General features: G+C 50.6%; 1 protein-coding gene across 1 annotated transcript in view; it reads right to left on the bottom strand.

Annotated features, from left to right (window-relative positions):
* The window catches only part of Efcab6 (EF-hand calcium binding domain 6), a 214376-nt gene that overhangs the window by 144646 nt on the left and 49244 nt on the right, over positions 1-20486 (bottom strand). The window contains exons 8-9 of the mRNA XM_005379444.2: positions 6384-6520; positions 2385-2497 (exon numbers count right to left, since the gene is read on the bottom strand). Coding sequence (XP_005379501.1) covers positions 2385-2497; positions 6384-6520 — 250 coding nt within the window. The remainder of the gene's footprint in view (positions 1-2384; positions 2498-6383; positions 6521-20486) is intronic.

Below are 20486 nucleotides of genomic sequence, written 5' to 3' on the forward strand. Positions count from 1 at the left end.
TGACTGCTAACACAAACCAAAACGAAAGTTAAAATTTTCAGAGGAAAATGAAAGAATCCATAGCCTCTAACACTGCAAGCTTTACCATATTCGGGAGAAATTCCACATTTACCAGAACAGGAAACTGTGCTCTACATTCAAGAAAAAAAAAAAACAACAAAAACCAAACTCTGAGACCATCAAAATGTTGGAATTAGCAGATAAAAAAAAAAACTAAAGCATTGTAATATTCTTCACATTTTCAAATAGCAGTGTTTGAGAGTAGATGCTCTTAATGAATGAACAGACCAGAACCGCAGTGATGGAGGACAGCAGCACAGGGAAGGAAGAACTGAGACAATTCTGCGTGAAGTTCTCACACTCCGTGGAATTAGCGTCATAGAAGCTAAAGGAGATGCTCAGCCATTAAAGATGTATACCATGAACCGTAGAACAAAGCATGCAATAAAAGAGCAATAGAAAAACCAAAACAGACTAGAAAAACGCTCAACTTACCCAAATTTCTTGAAATTAGTGCAAATTCTACAGGATAAAAAAACAGAGGGGAGGCTAGATAAAGAAGAGGAAAAGGCAAAGATTCCACCTTGGAAGAAAATGTACATCAAAATTTTTTAAAAGTATAGAATGTCTTACTAAGAACATGAATTCAGTGGAACCGCAGCTCAGTGACAGGCGATAAAGCACTAAGATGAGACGGAAAACAATATAACAGACCTAAGTGAACACAACGGGGCGCACAGGTAAATCAGAAATGACAAGGAATAGAGCGGATCTAGGTGAAAGTCAAATCGCAGGTGTAAATACAGATCGAAGATGATCGTCGCGCACGCGGAGGAAAAGGACAAGAACAAAGCACTCAGAGAGAACTTAGCAGCCATGGAGGACAAAGGCAGCCCAGCAGAAGGATGATTCGAACCCCTGAAGCTAAAAATCTGGAAAATAGGAGTATCTTCAAACATACATGATGTTATTTTAAAAGTCTTAATGCCAGGAGAAGAACTGAGGAAATCATGCGACGACGCTGTGTTCTGGGAAGCTGATGCAGGAGGCACACCCTCGCTAGGCTAGGATGAGAAGTTCTTTCAGCAGCCAGCAATGTGAAGCTGATCTCCGAAAAAGGGAGAAAATTAAGCAGGCCTCAGACTTCGCACCCAGACTCAATCCAGTAGGTCTTGGATCAAAGTCTCTAACATTTTGAGAGGGAGGAGGATCACCCGTGGATATCGTATCCAGCCAAAATGTAATCATCTTCTTCAGTTTGGCTGCAATTTCTATCCCTCTGATACACTCCAGTAAGTTCTTACATAAAATAGCATCCACATGACCCCATTTTACAAATGGATTTCTTTTTCTCTGTCTTTCCTTTCCATATGCATGCATGGGAAGGTGCCAGGAATAATGCTGACAGTTACTTCTGGCTGGTGAGACCGATTTGATGGTGTCTTTCCATCTTTTCACTTGTCACAAGGCTGCAGGGAAAATGACAAGAGATGACACAAGAACAGGCCTAGCATAGAACCTGCCACAGGCAGCTCTGGAGTCCTTGGGTCTGCCATGAGCAAAACCGGGCTGAGACCAGACAATCTGTCATTTTTCAGCTTGCTAGCGAGGCAGAACGGGGATCACAGAAGGCGCTCAGTGAGTGTTTGCTGAACTTAATTAAGTTGAAACCAGACAGTGATGACCTGGGGTGAGATTCAGTCACAGGTGATAAACCCTTGGGGCAAGAAACCTCAGGGGGAAACCCGATTAGGCCAGAAAAATGACCTGAGGCTGGGAAGGGAGGGTGTTAGTCAGACATTCAAGGCAAAGAATTGGACCCGGATTCCCACCAGAACTACCCAACAGCCGGACACCTCTAGGCGTCCTGTTATTGAGGCTGGGAGATGGACCAGGTGCAGGGGATTTACCCTCTCAAGAGTAGATACTGGGCTTTACATATCTGACATAATTGTAACTTACTCAACTTCTTTCCTTTTTATATCAGGATTTTTCCATTAAAGGAATATATGTCCATTGTCAAAAATTGTTGAAAATACAGAAGCAATGGAAAGAAGAACAAATAACACTCAGACATATGTCACTTAATAAAGACAATCTGTAGTTCTTTGGGGTCATTTTGCAACCAAGGACTAAGTCCACACACAGGTGCCACAGCATCAGCTTGTTGCTCCTCGCTGTCCATCTTACCACGCAGATATGCTAGACTCACTGCTTTTTCTATGGTTAAGCACTCACACTATTCTGATAACTAATGATCCCACAGCTATCATTGCAGATGACCCATTTTCCACATTTGAAAGTATCCTTCTCTCAGGAACAGAATAGGAATGACCATGCCAAAGGACACTGAAATCTTTAGCAAAGACTTTAAAGGTCCTTACCTGGGTTCGCCATAAAATATCTCAGATGCAGGTCATTACTTTTGCTGAGGTTCTTCAAAAACAGACTGTAATCCACCACAGGGTCTTTATCAATGTTGTAGTGCTTTGAGAACCTGAAACACAAGTGTTCTTTCCAGATCAGACATTACAATGCAGCAGTCTACAATGAAGGGTACGTTATGCATTACTGAGGCATCCTTTGTGTTGGAGCTGGCATTAATTTCAATGTCTGTGTCTAGCTACAGCTGGAGTTAAAAGTAAACCCTGGGAAATGTTACTGGCATATTTTTAAATGCAGAAGCTTTGAAGGAAACCAGTTCCCCCACCTTCAGATGGATGGGCAGAGACCTGAATGAGGCAGGAAGACTTCCCAGCCCACGCCACCTACGGAGCTGCCTCCTCCTCCTCCTCCTCCTCCTGGGGAGAGGAGGGCACAAGGGGCCCAGGCAGCTGCCGCCCCAACCTTCTTGTCTTACGTGGAGGGACACCGAGCTGGGCGGAGCCAGGTGACATAACGTGTCTGTGACCAGGGTACCTGGAGCTGGGAGGGACTGGGAGACACAGGCGATCTTTCTGATTGCACTAGAGAGAAACTGAGGTCTGAGGATGACACCTGGCTCAGAGCAGCGGACAGCAAGTGGAGGGAGGCAGGTTGTCCTTGAAGCATTCTGCGGTGTGCACACCTAACAAGAAATCTTTAACACATGTGAGCCACTACCCACCCCTAAAATAAACTGGGGTAAACAGAACGCCTGGATTCTTTAAAATGGATTTTCTATTATTCAAACCTGCCACTTGGGAAATGTTTTTCCAGATAATTTCTGAGTTATTACATTTCTTAAAAACTGACAGTTTTTACGTGTTTGGTTATATTTTCTCCATATGTGTTGGTTTCTATAATTATCTAATTTCATGCTGCTTTTTAAAAATTTAGTAATTATTACTTAAGGTGTTTGTTATTTTTCTGTTTTCCGAATTTAACAGAGAGTAATGTCATGTGTTTATTTCAATGCGTACCTATTTTCCCACTTTGATGAAGCTTGCCTATTGTTCTACTAAGAAAACTTATCTTCAAGGGTGACAGCTGCCAGATGTGAATAGAGACACTCCCTAACCAGCCCCTTCTTTTCTCTTTGGCCTCAATCTTGCGAAAATACATGATGACCTCGGAACCCAGGGGTGGCAGTTTGTGGGGACCTTCCTGAGTGGGGGCTGGCGGGCTGTTCCAGGAAAGTGCAGGACATCGTGAGAGGTCTGCTGCTGGCCTTTGGGGCTTCAAGAACAACGCACTCTTCCTGAACACAGGGCTTTGCTCAGAGGACAATCCTGCCCCACGCCACAGCCCAGCATGGGCAAGCTCTCAGCTCCCGCTACAGACACCCCAGCAGACAGAGTCCCGGGGAATGTACGCTGCGGATAAACCTTGAGGACGGAACCCACAGCCCTGCCCAGGAAGGCAGCAGCTCCAGAGGCTTTTTACAGGAAGCAAAGATGGCAGACGGAAACATCCCTGACAGACGACTTCCAGGGCGTCTCTGTGCAGGGACGTGTGCTCAGGGCAGCGGCCTCAGACATCTGCAGAAACCAGCAGGCAGTGGGTCACACAGGGGCCAGACTGGGAGAAGGAAGGGGTTCAAATAGCCTACAAAACCGTCCAAGCACAACCACCTGGAGGAAAAGCCTTAGGCTTCGGGCAGCAGGCTGACCACCGCTGAGACCCGGAGGTTGCTTTATTTACAAGGCTGCTCACAGATTACTTTACATAGATTCAAACAGCTTGGCCTGGAGGGAGGGGGAGTTCCAGCATACTCCAGGTGAGTATGTGGTGATCGTTTGACCTCTGGCCTCTTGTTTTGCATAGGCTGGACAGCGTTCTGCAGCCTAAAAGGAACCATCTACTAAGGAGCTAGGGCACTCAGGAGCTCTACAGCCGTGATCTGACCTACACACAGGCACGTCACTGACATGCGCGCCACGCCACGCAGCGTTTTGACTCTGTCCTGAGATGTGAGCTCTCAGCGCCCAGTTCTCTGAGAGAAAGGTGAGTCTCAGGGGACCCAGAGCGCCTGAGATCCCAGGATGAGGAAGCGTAGAGCCCAGACCTGACCCCTCACGGGCCTGACTTGGGGGATGAGCCCAGCCATTTCTACGGCAGCAAGGATCGAACATGGATCTTAGATAAAAAGCTGCTAGATCAAAGAGGGGATTCAAAAATGCCTCGTTTCTACCCCCAAATTAAAAAGGCACAGTTAATACAGAAGCAGCTTCCCCGGAAAAAAGTGTACACTTGAGCTTCAGCAAGGAAGGCATTAGAGCAACTGAAGAAATGTTCTCGTTTTGATCCTTTGTGGGTCTTCGTCTCCAGGAGGCAATTCTATTATGTGAAGTTTCTCTAGCCTTATCTTGAAAACAGCATTGTTTTCGAGGCTTCAAAAAAAAAAGTCTGGAATAAAAATTTGTGGAGTTCTTTATTATTCAATACTTAAGAGACGGGGAAACAGACAGTAACATTTTTTATAGATTTACTAGGTTGGAGACTGCAGTGCCAAACACAAGGTTTATTGTCAAATAAAACACAGCTTTGTCTTTGATTGCCTGTTTTAGAAGAGCGCTGCTTCTGTTCTATAATTGCGTGTACAAAATTATTTAATTTGTTTTGTTTGGATCTTATTCTGGACACTTTCCCAGCCGGAAAGGATGTAAAAATTAAAACATCTATTATGTCTTTTATATTCGGAGGTGGGTTATAAAGAGGAGCAAAGAAAAAAATATTCAAAGAAGTGGGAAATATCCTTTTTTCTCTCTCTCTCTCTTTTAGGTTTCCTTGCTGTTAGCTCCTGCAGCACGTGTGCTACCCTCCCAAACCCGCCACGCGTCCCTGCCCTGGGGCCAATCCCTCTGCCACTAGCAGCAGCCTCCTTATCTGTAGGAAACCTGTGGGGGCAACCATGACCCAGTTAACAGAATCTTCTGCCTCCAGGGCAGCAGGACGCTTCACTCCTGGTGAAAGCAAGCTCGGTACTTCGGGAACAACCTGCAGGATACCGCCGTCCCCTTACCTGCAGGGGATGCGCTCCAAGACCCAGGGGACTGAGGAAGTACAGGTGGGTAACAGCGAAGCCTGTGTAATACTATGCTGCTCCTCATACATACAAATTTATGATACTGTTTAATGTATAGTCACAGAAACAGATGAATAAGTCATAATAAGACATAACAATCCAACTAACATACTATGAGAAAAGTTATTTGAAACTTATTTCTGGGATTTCCCATTTCATATTTTTAGACGCTGGTGGACGGCGGAAAACTGAAACTGCAGGAAGTGGAGGCTAAGGCATTTCAGGAATCCTTTGGGAAAAGGCAGGAAGAGTGGCGTTGTGTCTGCTGGGTGCTTCATGAACGGGCTGAACAGGAGCGCACTTAGCACCGCCTTTCACTCAAACCCACGCTGCACAGAAGCCACGGGTCTGGCTTCTTCTAAACGATCCGGAGTTCACGGGAGGCCCAGCCAGAGCCCTGCAGGCTGCGCTGCCCCGACTCAGCAGGAGCAGGTGGCGCTGGCTTTCAAACACGAAGGGGCAGTTAAATGCTCAGGGCTCTCCACCCCCTCCCCACCCCCAGTGACGACGGTGCTGGAGGGAAGACGGCATGTCCGTCGTCACATCACATTGGGAGGGCCACCTCAACAGACGAGACGCCTGAAACTGTTCCTCTTAACCCCGAGCTTGGACTAAACTCCATGGTGGGCTAGAAAGGCCTCTGCGGCGGGCATGGTGCCAAGGAGGAAGGAGAGGAACAGGCGCTGGAGTCGTCAGGCACAGGACACGCTCCAGCCTGCGGGTGCGGGCCAGCGGATGCACCGGCTTTGGGGGCCTGGAGAATGGAACTGTTGGGACAGAGTTCCTGGGGAGCTCCAGGAACCAGGAGAGATGCCCTGAAAGAAGGTGGGGTGAGGTGACGGCGCGCAGGCTCCGTGCACCCCTCGCCTGTACTCACTTCCGGTATTCCTCCTCTGTCATCCTCAGGCAGAAGGTCTCCAGCACCCTCCTCAGCTCCTGCGGCTGCACCAGGCCCCTGTGGTTAACGTCGATGAGCTGAAAGGCTTTGGTGACCGTTTTCAGGTTTTTGAAAATCTGTGGACAAAAAGTGGTTTTGGAAAAGTCCAGAGATCCCACGTTAAAACCCAAAATGGTTGCAAAAAATGTGAAAGTTTTTTTTAAAATACTTCTTGTAGAATACAATGTTTTCAAAGATTCGTGGTGGTAGGCATGGCAAAATGACACGTCTAGGGGGAAAAAGAACACTTTGCATTTATTGAGTGTTTTCAAGGCAATTTTCTCAGTAAATGGTCTTGGTAAGTTTTTTTTTTTTTAAACCCTTTCTGATGTAAAGCAGTAAGTTTCATACACAATTTGTTCCCTTTTAGGGCCGCATGAAAAATCTTTTTGTTAATTGACACTTAAAACTACAGTTCTGGCAAAGCTGGCCTTGTACGAGTTTTATTTTTCTCAGCCATATGCAAACTATTTTTACTAGGAGCTGGAAAATATGGCTGTATATTTCAACCCCTTCTGAAATTTGTTAAAAGATATTACAGGAAAGTTTTATAGAGCTCTTCCCCCAGTTCAGTGAAGGATATTTACCGGGCACACGGGTGTGCACAGAGAGTGGAGCTGGGCGGCTGCATGGAGCAGGGGGAGGTGGAGGGCTCCCTTGGTAGAGCTCCGTAAAGCCACCAAAAGACCAGACCAGGAATCTGAGGCTCAGGACCTGCATGTGTTACCTAGCAACCCCCCGCCAGCAGGGCCGGATGCCGGCTGCAAACTTGGGTTCATCCTGTCACCACAGGACTCCACACGAGCGAAGTGACGTGTTGATACCTACTCACTGAGACAGGCCAGAGCCCAGCAGCATGGCTTGCAGGCCTTCCAAGAGGATACACCTGGCTGGAGCTGGCCCAGAGCGGAAGGGGTGGCAGGGCCCCGCACAGGAGCTGTGCTGACCTCCCACGGCCAAGGTGCGACAGGAGGGCAGCGGTAAAGCCGGGCATGGTGGGTGAGAGCCAGGAGCAGGCGGCACAGCTGGGTGTAGGAAGGGTCTGGTTCCACATCCCTGCACCCAGCGCATGGCCAGCCTGGACCCCGAGAGACAGCAGTGCTCCTCGCAGGGTGTCAGGAGGACCGTCCTCCACTCCTGCCCACATGCCCGGCTCCTCAGCGCTTACTCTCAATGTCCCCACCCTGTCCTGTACTTGAGAAAACCTACTGCCCAGAGAGGACCCCCCTGCAGCCCTCCAGGGCTGGCTGGCCTTGCTCTCCAGCCCCGGACACCATGAGCTGCTGGCAAAAGTGGCCTCCCTCCCCTGCGGCCGCTTCCAGGCTACTGCTCAGCCTTGGCCGTAAGTCTCAGCTCACCTGCTACCCCGTTCCAGGCGTCTGTCCTCCCCCTGCGTCTGCATCTCCAAACGCTCCTGCCTGGGCCACTGAGCCCCCACAGCTTGCTCTGGACCCCTGTGACAGCCAGTCCCTCTCCTGAGACACACAGCCCCCAAGAGGTCACCGCTCCCCGCAGCGGAGCCTGCACTGGGCCACGCCCTCCCCTCCCTGCCTTGCTCCTCCTGCCCCAGGCACCTCCCCGCTCATCAGTCCCCCTCTCCCCTCCCCCGCTCCCTGGGGAAGACCCCACCTCTGAGGGAATCCCCCAGCTGTCTGGCCCAGCCCCCACCCACAGGACCTGATGTGGTGGACAGAAGGGGACCACCGAGTGCTTCCAGGACCCCTCAAGCCCCAGGCCACTCATCTGAACCACACACACACACACACACACACACACACACACACACCATCCAGTGTCACTCCCCTTTCCTTTGCGGTGCTGGGGACAGAACCCAGGGCCTCATGCACACCAGGCAAGCCCTCTCCCCGGAGGAACCGCACCAGCCCCTGCCCCCGCCTTCTCACTCCTCCCGGACCTCCTAGACCAGGGGCCTCTCCCTCAGGGCCAGCCCTGGACAGAACGACAGCACTGGGTACCGGTGCGATGACAAGGACAGTGATGTGATCACTGACCGCATGCCTGTTGTACGTGAGGCCTTGCCCTACACTCTCCACACCACCCGTCCTAACAACCAGAGCACATGGCCAGCAGGGCCTCGATATCCCAGCCCCGGAGGCTGAGCACATCAGCGCATGACAGGGCTCTTGTGCGCCACCCTCTGCTCTGTCCACCGCCCCGTCTAGAAGCTGAGCCCAAGAGCTGTCGCACCCACGGCCCAAGGAACCTCAGCACTGCCCGCTGCCACATCCCCATACGCCTCCTCTGGGGACATGGAGGAGGACGTGAGACGGCACACTTTTTAAAAACCCCCAAGCGCCCCATATGGACGCCCAGCGTGGAGAGCGGGAGCCGCGAAGCTGGCAGCGAGCTCCCGCCCACCAGAGCTACGTCTCCAAGTTCCTTATCACTTGTCAGACTGGAGGTTGGCACGAGCCGCAGCACAGAGCAGCAGATGGCGAGGCTCAGGCGAGGTGGCACAGCCGGGGGCCCAGGGGTCCGGAGCTGGTCCCACACGCGGCGGGAGAGAAGGAAATGGTAAGAAACGAAGGGCCCAGGGCCCCGTGACGGTGATCGTGCCCCCGCAGGGGCCTCCTTCCTCTCCCTGTCACCTCATGCCTTTGCCCCTGCTCCCCGCTGCTGGACACTCCCCTCCCTGCGTTCACTTAGGTCTCAGTCAGGAGCTACCTGCTCCGGTGCTCCACCTCCCCCTTAGCATCTGTCAGCCCTAGGACCGTTTCCGATCTGTCTACCGTCGGTCTTCGTCTAGTGGAATGTGGCCCAGGCTCTTGATCATGTCCACTGCCGTACCCGTGGGGCCCAGAACTGCCTGGGCAGAGCAGGTGCCCTCGCAGATTTCCAGAGGGCAAGAATCGCTGTTATCTGCTGCCTGGGACACCTGGCCCCAACCCTGCCACTGCCCACTCTGGGGCAGGACTTGGTGGCTTCTCATCTGGCTTCCTAATTACCCTCCCTCTGGATCATCAATTCCCCGACTTTGACTTCGACATGGTGGTTTAGGCTGGCCCGACCTTGTAACCAGCTCCTTCCGACCTGCTCTGCAATGCAGTCTTTTGCTCCCAACCTCCAGTCCCCTGCATTGGGGAGCAGTGGCAGCTAGCAGGGACAAGTGCCCCCAGGGAGGGGACATGGGGGCACAGCTAAGAGACGGAGAAGGGCCGCTGCTGCTCCACAAGTCTAGCAAATGAAAATGTGGTCGTGTCCTCCAAGTCCCCAGAGAGGTCAGCCCAGGAAGGCTGATGTTGCCTGGCTTCCCCACTAAGGGGACCTGGCTGTCTTTTCCCAGGTAGGAGGGTAGACCCTGCCTACTGATTTCCTACACGTGCAAGCAAAGGATGGCTTTAATACTTTCAGATGCTTGAAAAACATCAAGACTATTTCATGCCATGTGAAAAGTTATGTGAATTTCAAATTTCAGTATCCATAAATAGAATTTTCCTGGCACGCAGCCACGCCCACTCATTTGCATATTGCCTGGGCTGCTTCCCCCTGCAAGGGAGGAGGAGCAAAAAAAGGGCTGAAGATTTTCAAAGCAACCCGAAACAATACCTAGCTGTGACTTCAAGGTGCAGAAACCAGGAGATAGGTTTGAGGTCTAAAGAAGCTGCCCCAGGGTCCCTTCCCCTGGGGACAGATTTCACCCAGCCCTCCCCAGTCACACAGCTCACCAAGCCCTGCAGGGGACCTGGTGTATGTGATGGCTGACTGGGCCACAACTCAGCCCATCCGGCACCCCCAACAGTCTCTGAGCCCTTGGAGTCTTGGTTTGGGTAGGCAGGGGCCACAGGGAGGACCAGCAAATGACCAGGTTCTTCCCTCAGGAGAGCTGGGCTGGAGAGAAGCACAAAAGAGAGCTTCAGAGCTCTGAAGTGTGGTTTCCTAACCCCTTACCTAGCATCTTCAGCAAAGAAGAGAAGCCCTACTCATAAAAGAGTGAAGAAAAATGAGGAGGTGACTATGAAGAATAAAAACATTCAATTTTTAAAGAGTAATAGAAGCAAATTTTAAATTAAAATATTCTGGAGCCAGGCACCGTGGTAAATGACTGTAATTCCAGCTACTCCAGAGGCTGAGTCAGGAAGATTGTAAATTCAAGGTCAGCCTAGACAACTTAGTGAGATCCTGTCTCAAAATAAAATTTAAAAATGGGCTAGGGATGTGTAATCATCGATATATTGTGTCAACTTGAGAAGTCTAGAAGCTTAACTAAGCAACTCAGCAGTTTTACATCCTAGGGTGTAGAGGACACGACCTAGGGAGGCTGTTTACACTCTAGGATGTTGTAATGGTTGATTCATTGTGCCAATTTGAGAAGTTTAGAAGTTTAACTAAGTGACTCAGCAGGAGACCAGAATCCTCACTTTGTAAACATCTTGAACCTGTGCAAGAGAAGGGCACAGGATGGTGTGAGTACTCTACCCATCCTTAGGCAGGTAGCCTGCTTACAATATAAGGGAGGAAAAGAGACTTGCTCTCCTTCTTTTTTGCTCTTGTTGTTTTTGCTGTCTTCTGCTGCCATGAGCTGTTGCCCCTCTGCCATGCCACCCTGTCTCAGAGCCAGGTGATTACAGACTGAAACCTCTACAAACTGTGAGCTAAATAAACCTTTCCTCCCTTAATTTTGGGAATTGGGTATTTTGCCTCAGAGAGAGAAAAGTAACCAAGACAGGATGTATGTAGCTCAGTGACTGAGCACTTGCCTGACATTCATGAAGCCCTGGGTTCAACCCCAGTGCTGAAAAAAGTCTGGAAAAGATTTTGATGAATTTATAAAGATGGAGGCTGGGAGTAGGGAAGGCACACACCACCTCCAGGCATGTTGGCTCATCCTGAAAAGCACACAAAACTGCTCTGGGTGGCAGCTACCCCACAGGTCAGTCCCAGCATGTCTAATCACTGTTCCTCCTCCTTCCTCTCCACAAGGGACCCAAAGGGCTAAACGGAGTGATGCCTGACCAAAGGTTCTGAAATGGGATTTCAAATCCTACCTCCACCCTACTCTTCAGGTAACCTTGAAAAAGCAACATGATTCCTCAAAACTTCGATTTCTGAATCTGTGCAATGGGAATGAAGATGAGCATTGTAAACCATTTGATCCATGGCAGTGGGGTGAGAATTGCTGGCTGGATCCAATGCTGAGGACAGAGTTCCAAATCACCAAACAACCACCCTCATAGCAGGGAATGGTAAGTGGCTGAAGTGACATCACTCACCAACCCCATCTCCCCTTCCCCAACTGCCCAGCCTGAGACAACAGAAGCCTAGAAGGGAAGAAGGGCTTGAGGAGTCCAAGGCCAAGACAGGGCTTGGATGAATGATAACTATTGAGTGGACGGACACCAGATGGATAGATGCGTGATGGATAGATGGTTAGATAACGGGTGGATCATGCATAAATGGATGGTGAATTATTGATAGATGATTGACGGATGAGTGGATGATGGCTGGGCTGATGGATGATGTATGAATGGATGAATAGTGAGCAAGTGGGTAGATGGATGCTTGGATGAATGGATATAGCTAAGTAGATAGATGGGTGAGTGGATGGGTGGGTAGATGGCTGGATGAGCTAATCTGTAAGAGATGGATGGATGGATGGATTGGTGGATGACAGATGGTTGGATAATGGATGCATGACAGATAAATGGATGAATAGAGACTAGTTGGATAGATAGATGGACAGAGGAATGTTTGGGTGGATATATGTATACATAGATGGGTGGGTGAGTGAGTGAGTGGATAGGTGGATAAGTGAATAAACTGATCTACAAGAGGTAGATGATGGATGAATGGACAAACAGTGGCTAGGCACATGGATGGAAAGTTGATTGATTGGATAGACATATAGGTAGGTGTATGGATGGGTCGGGGGTAGATAGGTGGATGGACAGGTGATGGGTAGATGGGTTCATGGATGAGGGATAATGGATGAAGTAACTGCAGTATTCTTAGAAAAGAAGCTACTGGAAAGCAGGAAATCCTTGTGCAGGCAGGACAGGTACACGCAAGATGGGCAGACGATCTTCTCATTTCCTAGCGGACTTAGCGGTTGGCTCTGAACCTTCCTGGCGGAGGAGCTGAGAATCAGACAGCACAGCATGGCAGGAGGAGTTCATTAGAGGAGCCTGGACACCTACTGTTGACATGGGCACAAAGTGTGATTCTCCATGGGCTAAGATAAAACAAAAAGCAAGTTTGTGCTTCCTGCTCCGCAAGGACTTCTCAGCAGTGGGGGGACCCTAGCAGCAAGATGATGTAAGAAGAAGCAGAGGGGTTCCTGACAGGGTGAGGTCAGAGCCCATCTTCCTCATTAGAAAACCCACACAGCTTCCACGCTGCCCAGAGAGGTCACTGGATCAGGGACGTGGTGAGACAAGCCCCTCCATAGCTGGGGAGAAGGGAAGCATCATGGGGTAAGGAGATCTCAGCTGCACCTCTTCCCATCACAGAGGAGGAGGAGGAGGAGGAGGAGGAGGAGGGTGTGCTGAACTGCTGTGGGGTTGGGTTTGGAGCTGGGCTGGCCTGCACCACGCTGGCTCCTGCCTCCGTGGGCCCTGAGGTCTGCCGGAGACATCCTTCAGGGACAAAACAGCAGATCTGCGTGTGTGCCTGCCGGGGAACATCTAGAGGAGGAAGATCATACGACTTCGAATTTGTCCCCCACCGAGCTCAGATGGCGCAATAAACTGCCTACAGTGGATGTGATTATTTCTCCATCGTTCTTTGTTTAAAATTCTTTTTATAGCATGTTGAGCTCCAGGAAGGGAAGCTGTGAACCCAAATAAATATGACCACCCCGGCTTTAAAGGAGGACAGAAAGGACCTCATGTTTCTTCTCTGGAGCCCAGAATTCTCACTCCATCATCCCCTTGGAGGCTGGACCCTTCCCTGGGGCAGGCGGAGCTTTTGCAAGCCAGAAGCAACCTGCACACACAGTAACTTAAACCTTCTCCTGCTTTGTTCTTACTGGAGCCTGTTTAGCTGCTCACTTCCTCTCCCCGAGCCACTTCCTGCCTGGTTGCTACCAGAAGGGGGTCAGATCCCCCCCACCCCCTGCCTGCACGCTGGGCACCCTGAAATGGGGGTCTTCCGCCGCACTGCTGTCAGTCTGGCACCTTCCTGTCACCGCCGCTAGATTCGTTTTACATTTAAGTAGAAATTTTAAAGGGAGCCACGGAAAAGGATTTCTCTTACAATAAACACATCAACGCTCATTTTCCTTATTATTCTACTTTTGGCTATTTTGTATAAAATCTTTAATTAAAGTTTTTCTTTGAAATTGTCATTATCAGCCCAGAAGAAAGAAAGGGGGGGAGAAAAAGACCAACACAGCTGTGAGCAATGAAGCACTATTCAGGACTAAATGAACTGGAACGAAATAAGTAGCTTGACTGTTATGTTCTTGGTTCTGGCTCTGTATTCTCAATAGCACAGTCTAACTTGTCACTTTATATCGATTCCATCTGTTTACACTCTGCAGAGTATTGGCTTCCTACCGTGAACATTTCCTATTTACCAGCTGGTAGAGATGAGCCAAACCAGATAGGAAAAAATTAGACTGCATTCAGCAGCTCATAAACACAAACTTTCAACGCGGGGACATGTGGGTATCGGTATCGCTCACCTTTAACAAAGGCTGCGGCTCCCTGCCTCCCAGGCTGGTGGGCTGGCTTGTCTACACTGGTGTTCACCTCCAACAGGCCAAAGATGATCCATTTCTTTGCGGAACATATGCACACCCTGCCTTCACCAGAAACTGAACAAGCTTGCATAAAAAGACATCCAAAAGAGACCCAGGAAAGTGGAGAAAATGGAGCAGACCAAAAAAAATCAGTGAAGAAACCCAGAAGTGTTGTTAGGATGGAGCAAAACGCTGGCCTGGTGTCTTCCTACAGCCAAGGTGAAGAGGGAAGCTTGCTGTTCTGTACCTCATAGGCCATGGACGCCTTCCCCTTGATTTTAATATTTAAATGCTTACCTGCAACACACAGTTTACAGGACCACTTAATACGAAATGCTAGCTGCCAATTGAACAGAAGCCTCCATCCTATATGCTAAGGGACAAAAAAGGGTACCAGACCTGCAAGAAACGTTGCCTATTTTTCTGTTCTTTCTTGCCCAGCTCCTAGGCACAGGATACTAGCTCTCCCCTGGGCAGAGGTCAAGAATATCAGCACCCCAGGACCCCAATTGCACCTCACTCTGAGCACAGGAGGGTCAAGGCAAATGGTGGGCTGCCACCCTCCCCAGCACCCTGATCTGTGCTGGGAATCCCAGGAGGGAAGCAAGCACATCCAAAAGGACTGCTTGGCCGAGGAACGCTTCCCGGCCTGGCCAAGGCCTGGGTCGGCCACATAACTAAGGCGCACGGCCACGACCCGGGCCAGTCACCTGATGGGACCTGTCTGTCCTCTCCCCCAGCAGGTCCCAACGTGGTGTTCCTCCACAAGCAAGTTCCTCTGGATCCTGACCAGGGCTAGACCAGTTGATGTGTAGAAAGCCTGGCTTCGGGGACACCCACCTCTCTGCAGGGGCCTCCCTGGGGTCCCACTGTGCCTGTGTCCACTGTGAAGCCTCAGGGTTAGGAGAACAGGAGCCGAGAAGCCGGGGATTCTAGGGCACTGGGTCAGAGGACGGGAGCGGGAGAAAGGCAGTCAGAGTGGAGTCCAGTTTCTGGCAACGGGACCTAAATGAGAGGGACCGAGAATGCAGAAGGTGGCACGGGTGGGGGAGGAAAGCCCGGGCGCGCTTGGGAACCCCAAGCCACCAGTGCCCATGTCCTCTCCCTTCACCCCCGCAGCCATTCCTTCTCCTGGAAATAGGTCCAGCCGACATCCGAAGGCACCTGCCCTGTGCCCTCCAGCCTTCTTTCTTCTGTTCTTTCATGAATCAAGATTGGACGAGCCCCTAGGAAGCACAAACCATGTGCAGTGAACCTTCCCGCAAGGCCAGCTCCGGCTCCTGTCCTCCACAGCAGCCCTAACAGCTGAACGAACTCAGGGCTTATGAGCCCTGTCCCTCAACCCACCTGCACCCCAGCAACTTCCACGGCTTCACTCTGTCCTCTTCTTGATCCAGGTGATACTCCAACCAACAAGCAAACTTCTGAGCTACCGCAATGGAGTCCTTACTTTTGTGTCCCACCCCACTTTGGTGTCTGGAGCAGGAGAATGAGATCTTAGTGCTTCTGTGTCCCCAGGATTATCTGGGGCTCCACATACCTATAGGTGCTCAGCCAATACAGGCTGACAGTGACGGTCAGAGGGTTGTTGGTTCCTTCAAGGATAACGGGTGCCCCACTCCAGCAAAGCCACTTATGACAATACCCAGGGTGACCCCCTAAAGACCGCTCTCCTCTCCTGCTAACCCTCTGCTTGACGCATCCTCCTCTTGCCCCAGGCGTTAGGGTTAAACTCTTCAGATCCTTCTGTTTCTGCAGCCTGCCTCTCAAATGTGATCTGTCCCCTAACATGCCCTGAGAAACGTGAGATGGTACAGATGTGTCACAAGGTCTTGTCTCTCCAGGGTGCATGCCCACATCATCCCTACTGTCTCTGCCTCCATGTCCTGTCCCTGCGCCACACTGCAATCTTCCAGGCTGACCCATGTCTTCCCCTGCTCTGTCCTCTGTGTGCGGTAACACCCCTGTTCACACGCTCTGGCTGCCCTTCTCATCAGCTCATTCCTGCCTGTTCCGGGGGAAATCTTCCTCCAAACCTTATTTGCTCACTGCAAATACATTTGCTGAGTATGTGTCTGGTGCCAGAAACTGTTCAAAGCACTAAAGTTACAGCAGCAAGCAAGGCTTCTGTGAAATATGTACCCTACTCATGAACAAGCAAATAAAGAAGTCTCCGAGTGTTCTGGAAAACACACAACTGCAGATGGAGCAGTCAGACCACATCTCTGGGGGCTCTCAGGCAGGGCTCTGCAGGCTCACGGTGCAGCCACGCACCATGGGGCTCCTGCTGAGGCGGTGTGAACAGACAGCTCTGCTTCCTGTGGAAGAGAGTGTGCGGGGTGACAGAACAGGAAAACCCAGTGGGAGGTCACTGACAAGGCACAGGCCAGAGATGTTGACAGCATAGGGCATTATGTTGGCCATGGGGCAGAGAGAAGTGGCCAGGCTCAGGGTCCTGTCCAGGATACAGTGGATGGAATTTGAGGATGGACATGGGGACTGGCTATGGGAGAGGGGCTGGTCCTCAGCTTCTGCTTGAACAAATGGCAAGGGGAGGAAATAGAAGAAGGAAGGATTCTTGGGGTGAGGCAGAAGGCCAACCGGAAGTTGTGCTTTGTCCATGTACAGTGTCTTACTGGTTCCTACAAGGAGACATAAATGCAGGCATCACTGGCATACAGCCCTCTCCTCTGTCTCCTCCGGAGCCTTAAACAAACACCATTGTTTAGCTTTCTTCTCAAAGCAAACAGCTCATCTTTGAGTAGCTTCTCCATGAGTCTGTCTTGTCCGTCTTTTCACTCAGAACCTAGCCATCTAGGGAACCCTGAGGTACTGCTTCGCATTGTCACAGGCCAGCTTGGTTCCAGTGACAGTGAGGACCAGGGCTCGGTCTGCCATCCAGGGAGCTCCACGTGGCTTCCAGACACCGCACCATTTTAGTCCCCTCCCGTGCCATGCAGGAATATGTTACTTGAAGAGAAGAAAGATAAACTTAAGTCTGAAATGCCCACAAATGCTGATGTAACTGAATCTCTGCTGAGGTTTCCTCATGAAGCCTCCAGTAAATTAATAATAGAGCCACCCAAAATAGGCACCGGTGTAGAAGTATTTTTCAATTAATTATTTTTTTATAAAATGGCAACTGATTGTTTTGTGGTGTGAGATCCTCGAGATCAAAACGTAAGCTCTGTTCTTCATTTAGTTGCATGTAGACACGCAGAGAAAAGCTGTGACATTATTAATCACTATATTCAGTTATGATTGATAGGCTTTTCTGCGGGGAGGAAAAAGTGCCGCAGATACAATCTGTCCCAACAGCTCTGCGATATGCTAATATTTTCTTCAGCTGAAAGGGGAGATGTGTTCAAATACCTGCTGAAATCGGCAATTAACACCAAGTGCACCAAAGGATGGCTGATGAGGGTGGGACAGTGTCAGGAATTAACCGGAAGCCTGAGTGTTTTGGTACGCGGCCTCCTTGCTTACCAAAGCAGCCTTTTTATTAGGCAGCCAGACTGCATCTGGGTGTGTTCATTCACACAAACACGGTGTTAGAGTGTTAAGGTGGGTTTCAGAAATGGCGTTGATGCTAACAACTGTCTCCTCTATTCTTCCAGCAATCATTTTTTAAATTTCTTGTTCGCCTACTTGGGAAAACGAATGGACCCATCAATTTTGTCTCCTCTCCATGAGGATGTTACAGAGAGAGCATGCAGCTTAGCACCTATAATTATTTACTAATTGCCTCTGAAATGACTCAGGCTGCATCTATACAACTCTAAGGCACTGAGGTAATCCCATAAAAATGTGTGTCGGATCACTGGTGTCCAACGCACACACTAGTCACAGCTCACTGGGTAGACCAGATGTTCCGGCATCATGGTGCCCGGACCTTGGAGCCTTCTTTCCTTCTGAGGGTTTCTATCACTTGGATGGTGACGTGATCGGTATGAGAGCAGACAGCCTGGGGCTTTGGATTTCTGTTTTTCTTTTTATGTTCCTTTAACTGAATTCTCCATCCTTACATTCTAGTTGTCAGCTAAGCACAGTTTCCTTGTGTGCCGGGAAAAAGCTCAGCATTTATGTGCCTTTTTGTTTGTTTCGTTTCTGTAGTGCTGGGGACTGAGCTCGGGGCCTTCACACTGAACTACATCCTCAAAACCCCTGCTTTTATTACTTTGAGACAGGGTCTCGGTGAATTGCCCAGCCTGGCCTTGGATGTGGGATCCTTCTGCCTCAGCCTTCGGGAGTATTGGGGTTCAGGGCATGTGCCACCACACCCAGCTTAAGGCCTAGCATTTATAAACACACACCACATTCTCACATAAGTCACAGCAACTCTATTTCTCAGTAACATCACTGGGGGCTCACAAGGCCACCTTCAGGCCTGGGTGGACTTTTCTTTCTTCCTTAGCTTCTTTCTCTTCCACCTCCACCTTGTGTAAAAAGACGGAAACTCTGTTATCCTGGCCACATAGTGGAGCTTTGCTTTGCTCCTTTCCTTCCCTGGCAGATTCCCTGCTCTGGAAGTGAACAGGCTAAATCTCAGGTCTTGGACTTGGTGCTACCCCAGGCTGGAGCTGGGGCCCCCAGGGTAAGCAGGGAACTGGGAAGACATGGGGGAGAAAGAGAGAGGGAGAAAAAGAGAGAGACAGAGAGACACAGAGAGAAAGAGAGAGAGAGAAAAAGAGAGAGAGGTGCAACAGGGGTTGGAGAGAAGCAGTCGCCCAGAGGCCGCCCAAGTGGGTGCTTCAGGCAGGAGCCGACCCCGCGCTCATCCAGGAGGGTGGGCACAGGCTGCTCACAGAGCTGGAGTGCGTCCGCTTTGGAGCCCGGCCAGGTGTCACATCAGCTGGGTACAAAGCCGCAGCAAGCCCCTTCCTGCAGAGGCCCTGAGAGGCAGGGCTGCGTGGTGGTTAAAAAGATGAGGATGTCACAGCCAGCCTGCGGGGCAGAACTACAGCTTCTCCACCACCCGCTGCACCCTCCGCCAACCAGGTCCCCTCTGCTCTCAGTCTCCTCTGTGCCAACACGGGACACGCTACACCGCCTTGTTCCTTCTCCGGCGACGCGATGATCTATTTATTTAATTTTTTGAAGTACTGGGGGAGTTAAGCCTCTGCACTGAGCTACATCTCCAGCCCTTTTTTCATTGTTTATTTTGAAACAACCAAGTTGTCCGGGCTGAGCGCAAACTTGCAATCCTCCTGCCTCTGCCTCCCAAGAAGCACTTAGAATTTCTAGTAATTGACATTGAAGTATCTACATGGCACACCTGGGTGGTGGCAGTACCTCGGTAACCCAGGGAGAGACAGGCTGGTCTGCCTTGCAACCCAAACCCTCCTGATTTCTTCTTGCAGGGGACTGGAAGTTCTGTTATCAAAGTTGGTGAAGCTGATGTCTGCTCCTCCTGACAGGCCTGGAGTCGGGGAAAGCTTGCTTCTGGAAGGGTCCTGCAGGGGAACCAGCTCCATGAACTAACAAACGGGAAGGGCTCACACTTACTGTCTTGCATGTGAGAGGCTGGGCTTGTATTCTTCTCATTCATCCTTGTAGCCCGGAGTAATTCAAAATGGTGCAAGAGACCTGTCCCAGAAGCAGCCAGACCCTGATCTCTCCAGATCCCTCTGCCTGGGTGGCGGGGGGAGGGGAGCCGCAGTTCCGGCTGAGGCCCCAGGGGGGCAGGGGGAGCAGACATCCACTTCACCAGCTTTGACAACAGGAACTTCCAAATGGGAGCCTGCCCAGGAGGCCCGATGGCCACTGGGCTGACAGCTTCCTCCTCCCCCAGTGCTGTGGGAAACAGCAGAAGTTCTTCCTATGATGCCTGGGGTCACTGAGGACAGGAGAGAGGCCACCCCGCCTCTCAGAAGCTGAGCCTTAGACAGCCAGGGGTACTGGAGCAAGGGGGAGGAACGTACTGGAGGCTCAGAAATCCTACTCCTTGAACAAGAAGAAACTGGGGAGACAAGCACCAGGGCTCACGTAATAATAATGGCAACTGCTGAGTGCTCCAGGTGCTTATTACTGGGTACCTTTAACCACACACAGTCCTTCGAGGAGGCCTTGTTACCTCCCCTGACCCAATGACCAGGACTTTGGCTAAGGCCACCCGGCGGGCAGAGCAGGCTGCTGTGTGCGCCGTCCAACCACAGGGCAGAGGAGACGCCGCTGCAGCTGGGGCACAGCGTTCTCTCATCGATGGCGCCTTGACCTCGACCTTCCCCATCCTTGCAGGAAGACCCACTAGAACTGCACTGTTTCCACCTTTGCCTGGGGAGACTTTCTGTGAGGAGAGGCTGGGCTAAGAAGAATTAAGTGAGAGGCCTCAGCACGAGGGAGTT

The sequence above is a fragment of the Chinchilla lanigera genome, unplaced genomic scaffold (assembly GCF_000276665.1).
Source record: "Chinchilla lanigera isolate Chin_1 unplaced genomic scaffold, ChiLan1.0 scaffold00012, whole genome shotgun sequence".
NCBI classification, from domain to species: Eukaryota; Metazoa; Chordata; class Mammalia; order Rodentia; family Chinchillidae; genus Chinchilla; species Chinchilla lanigera.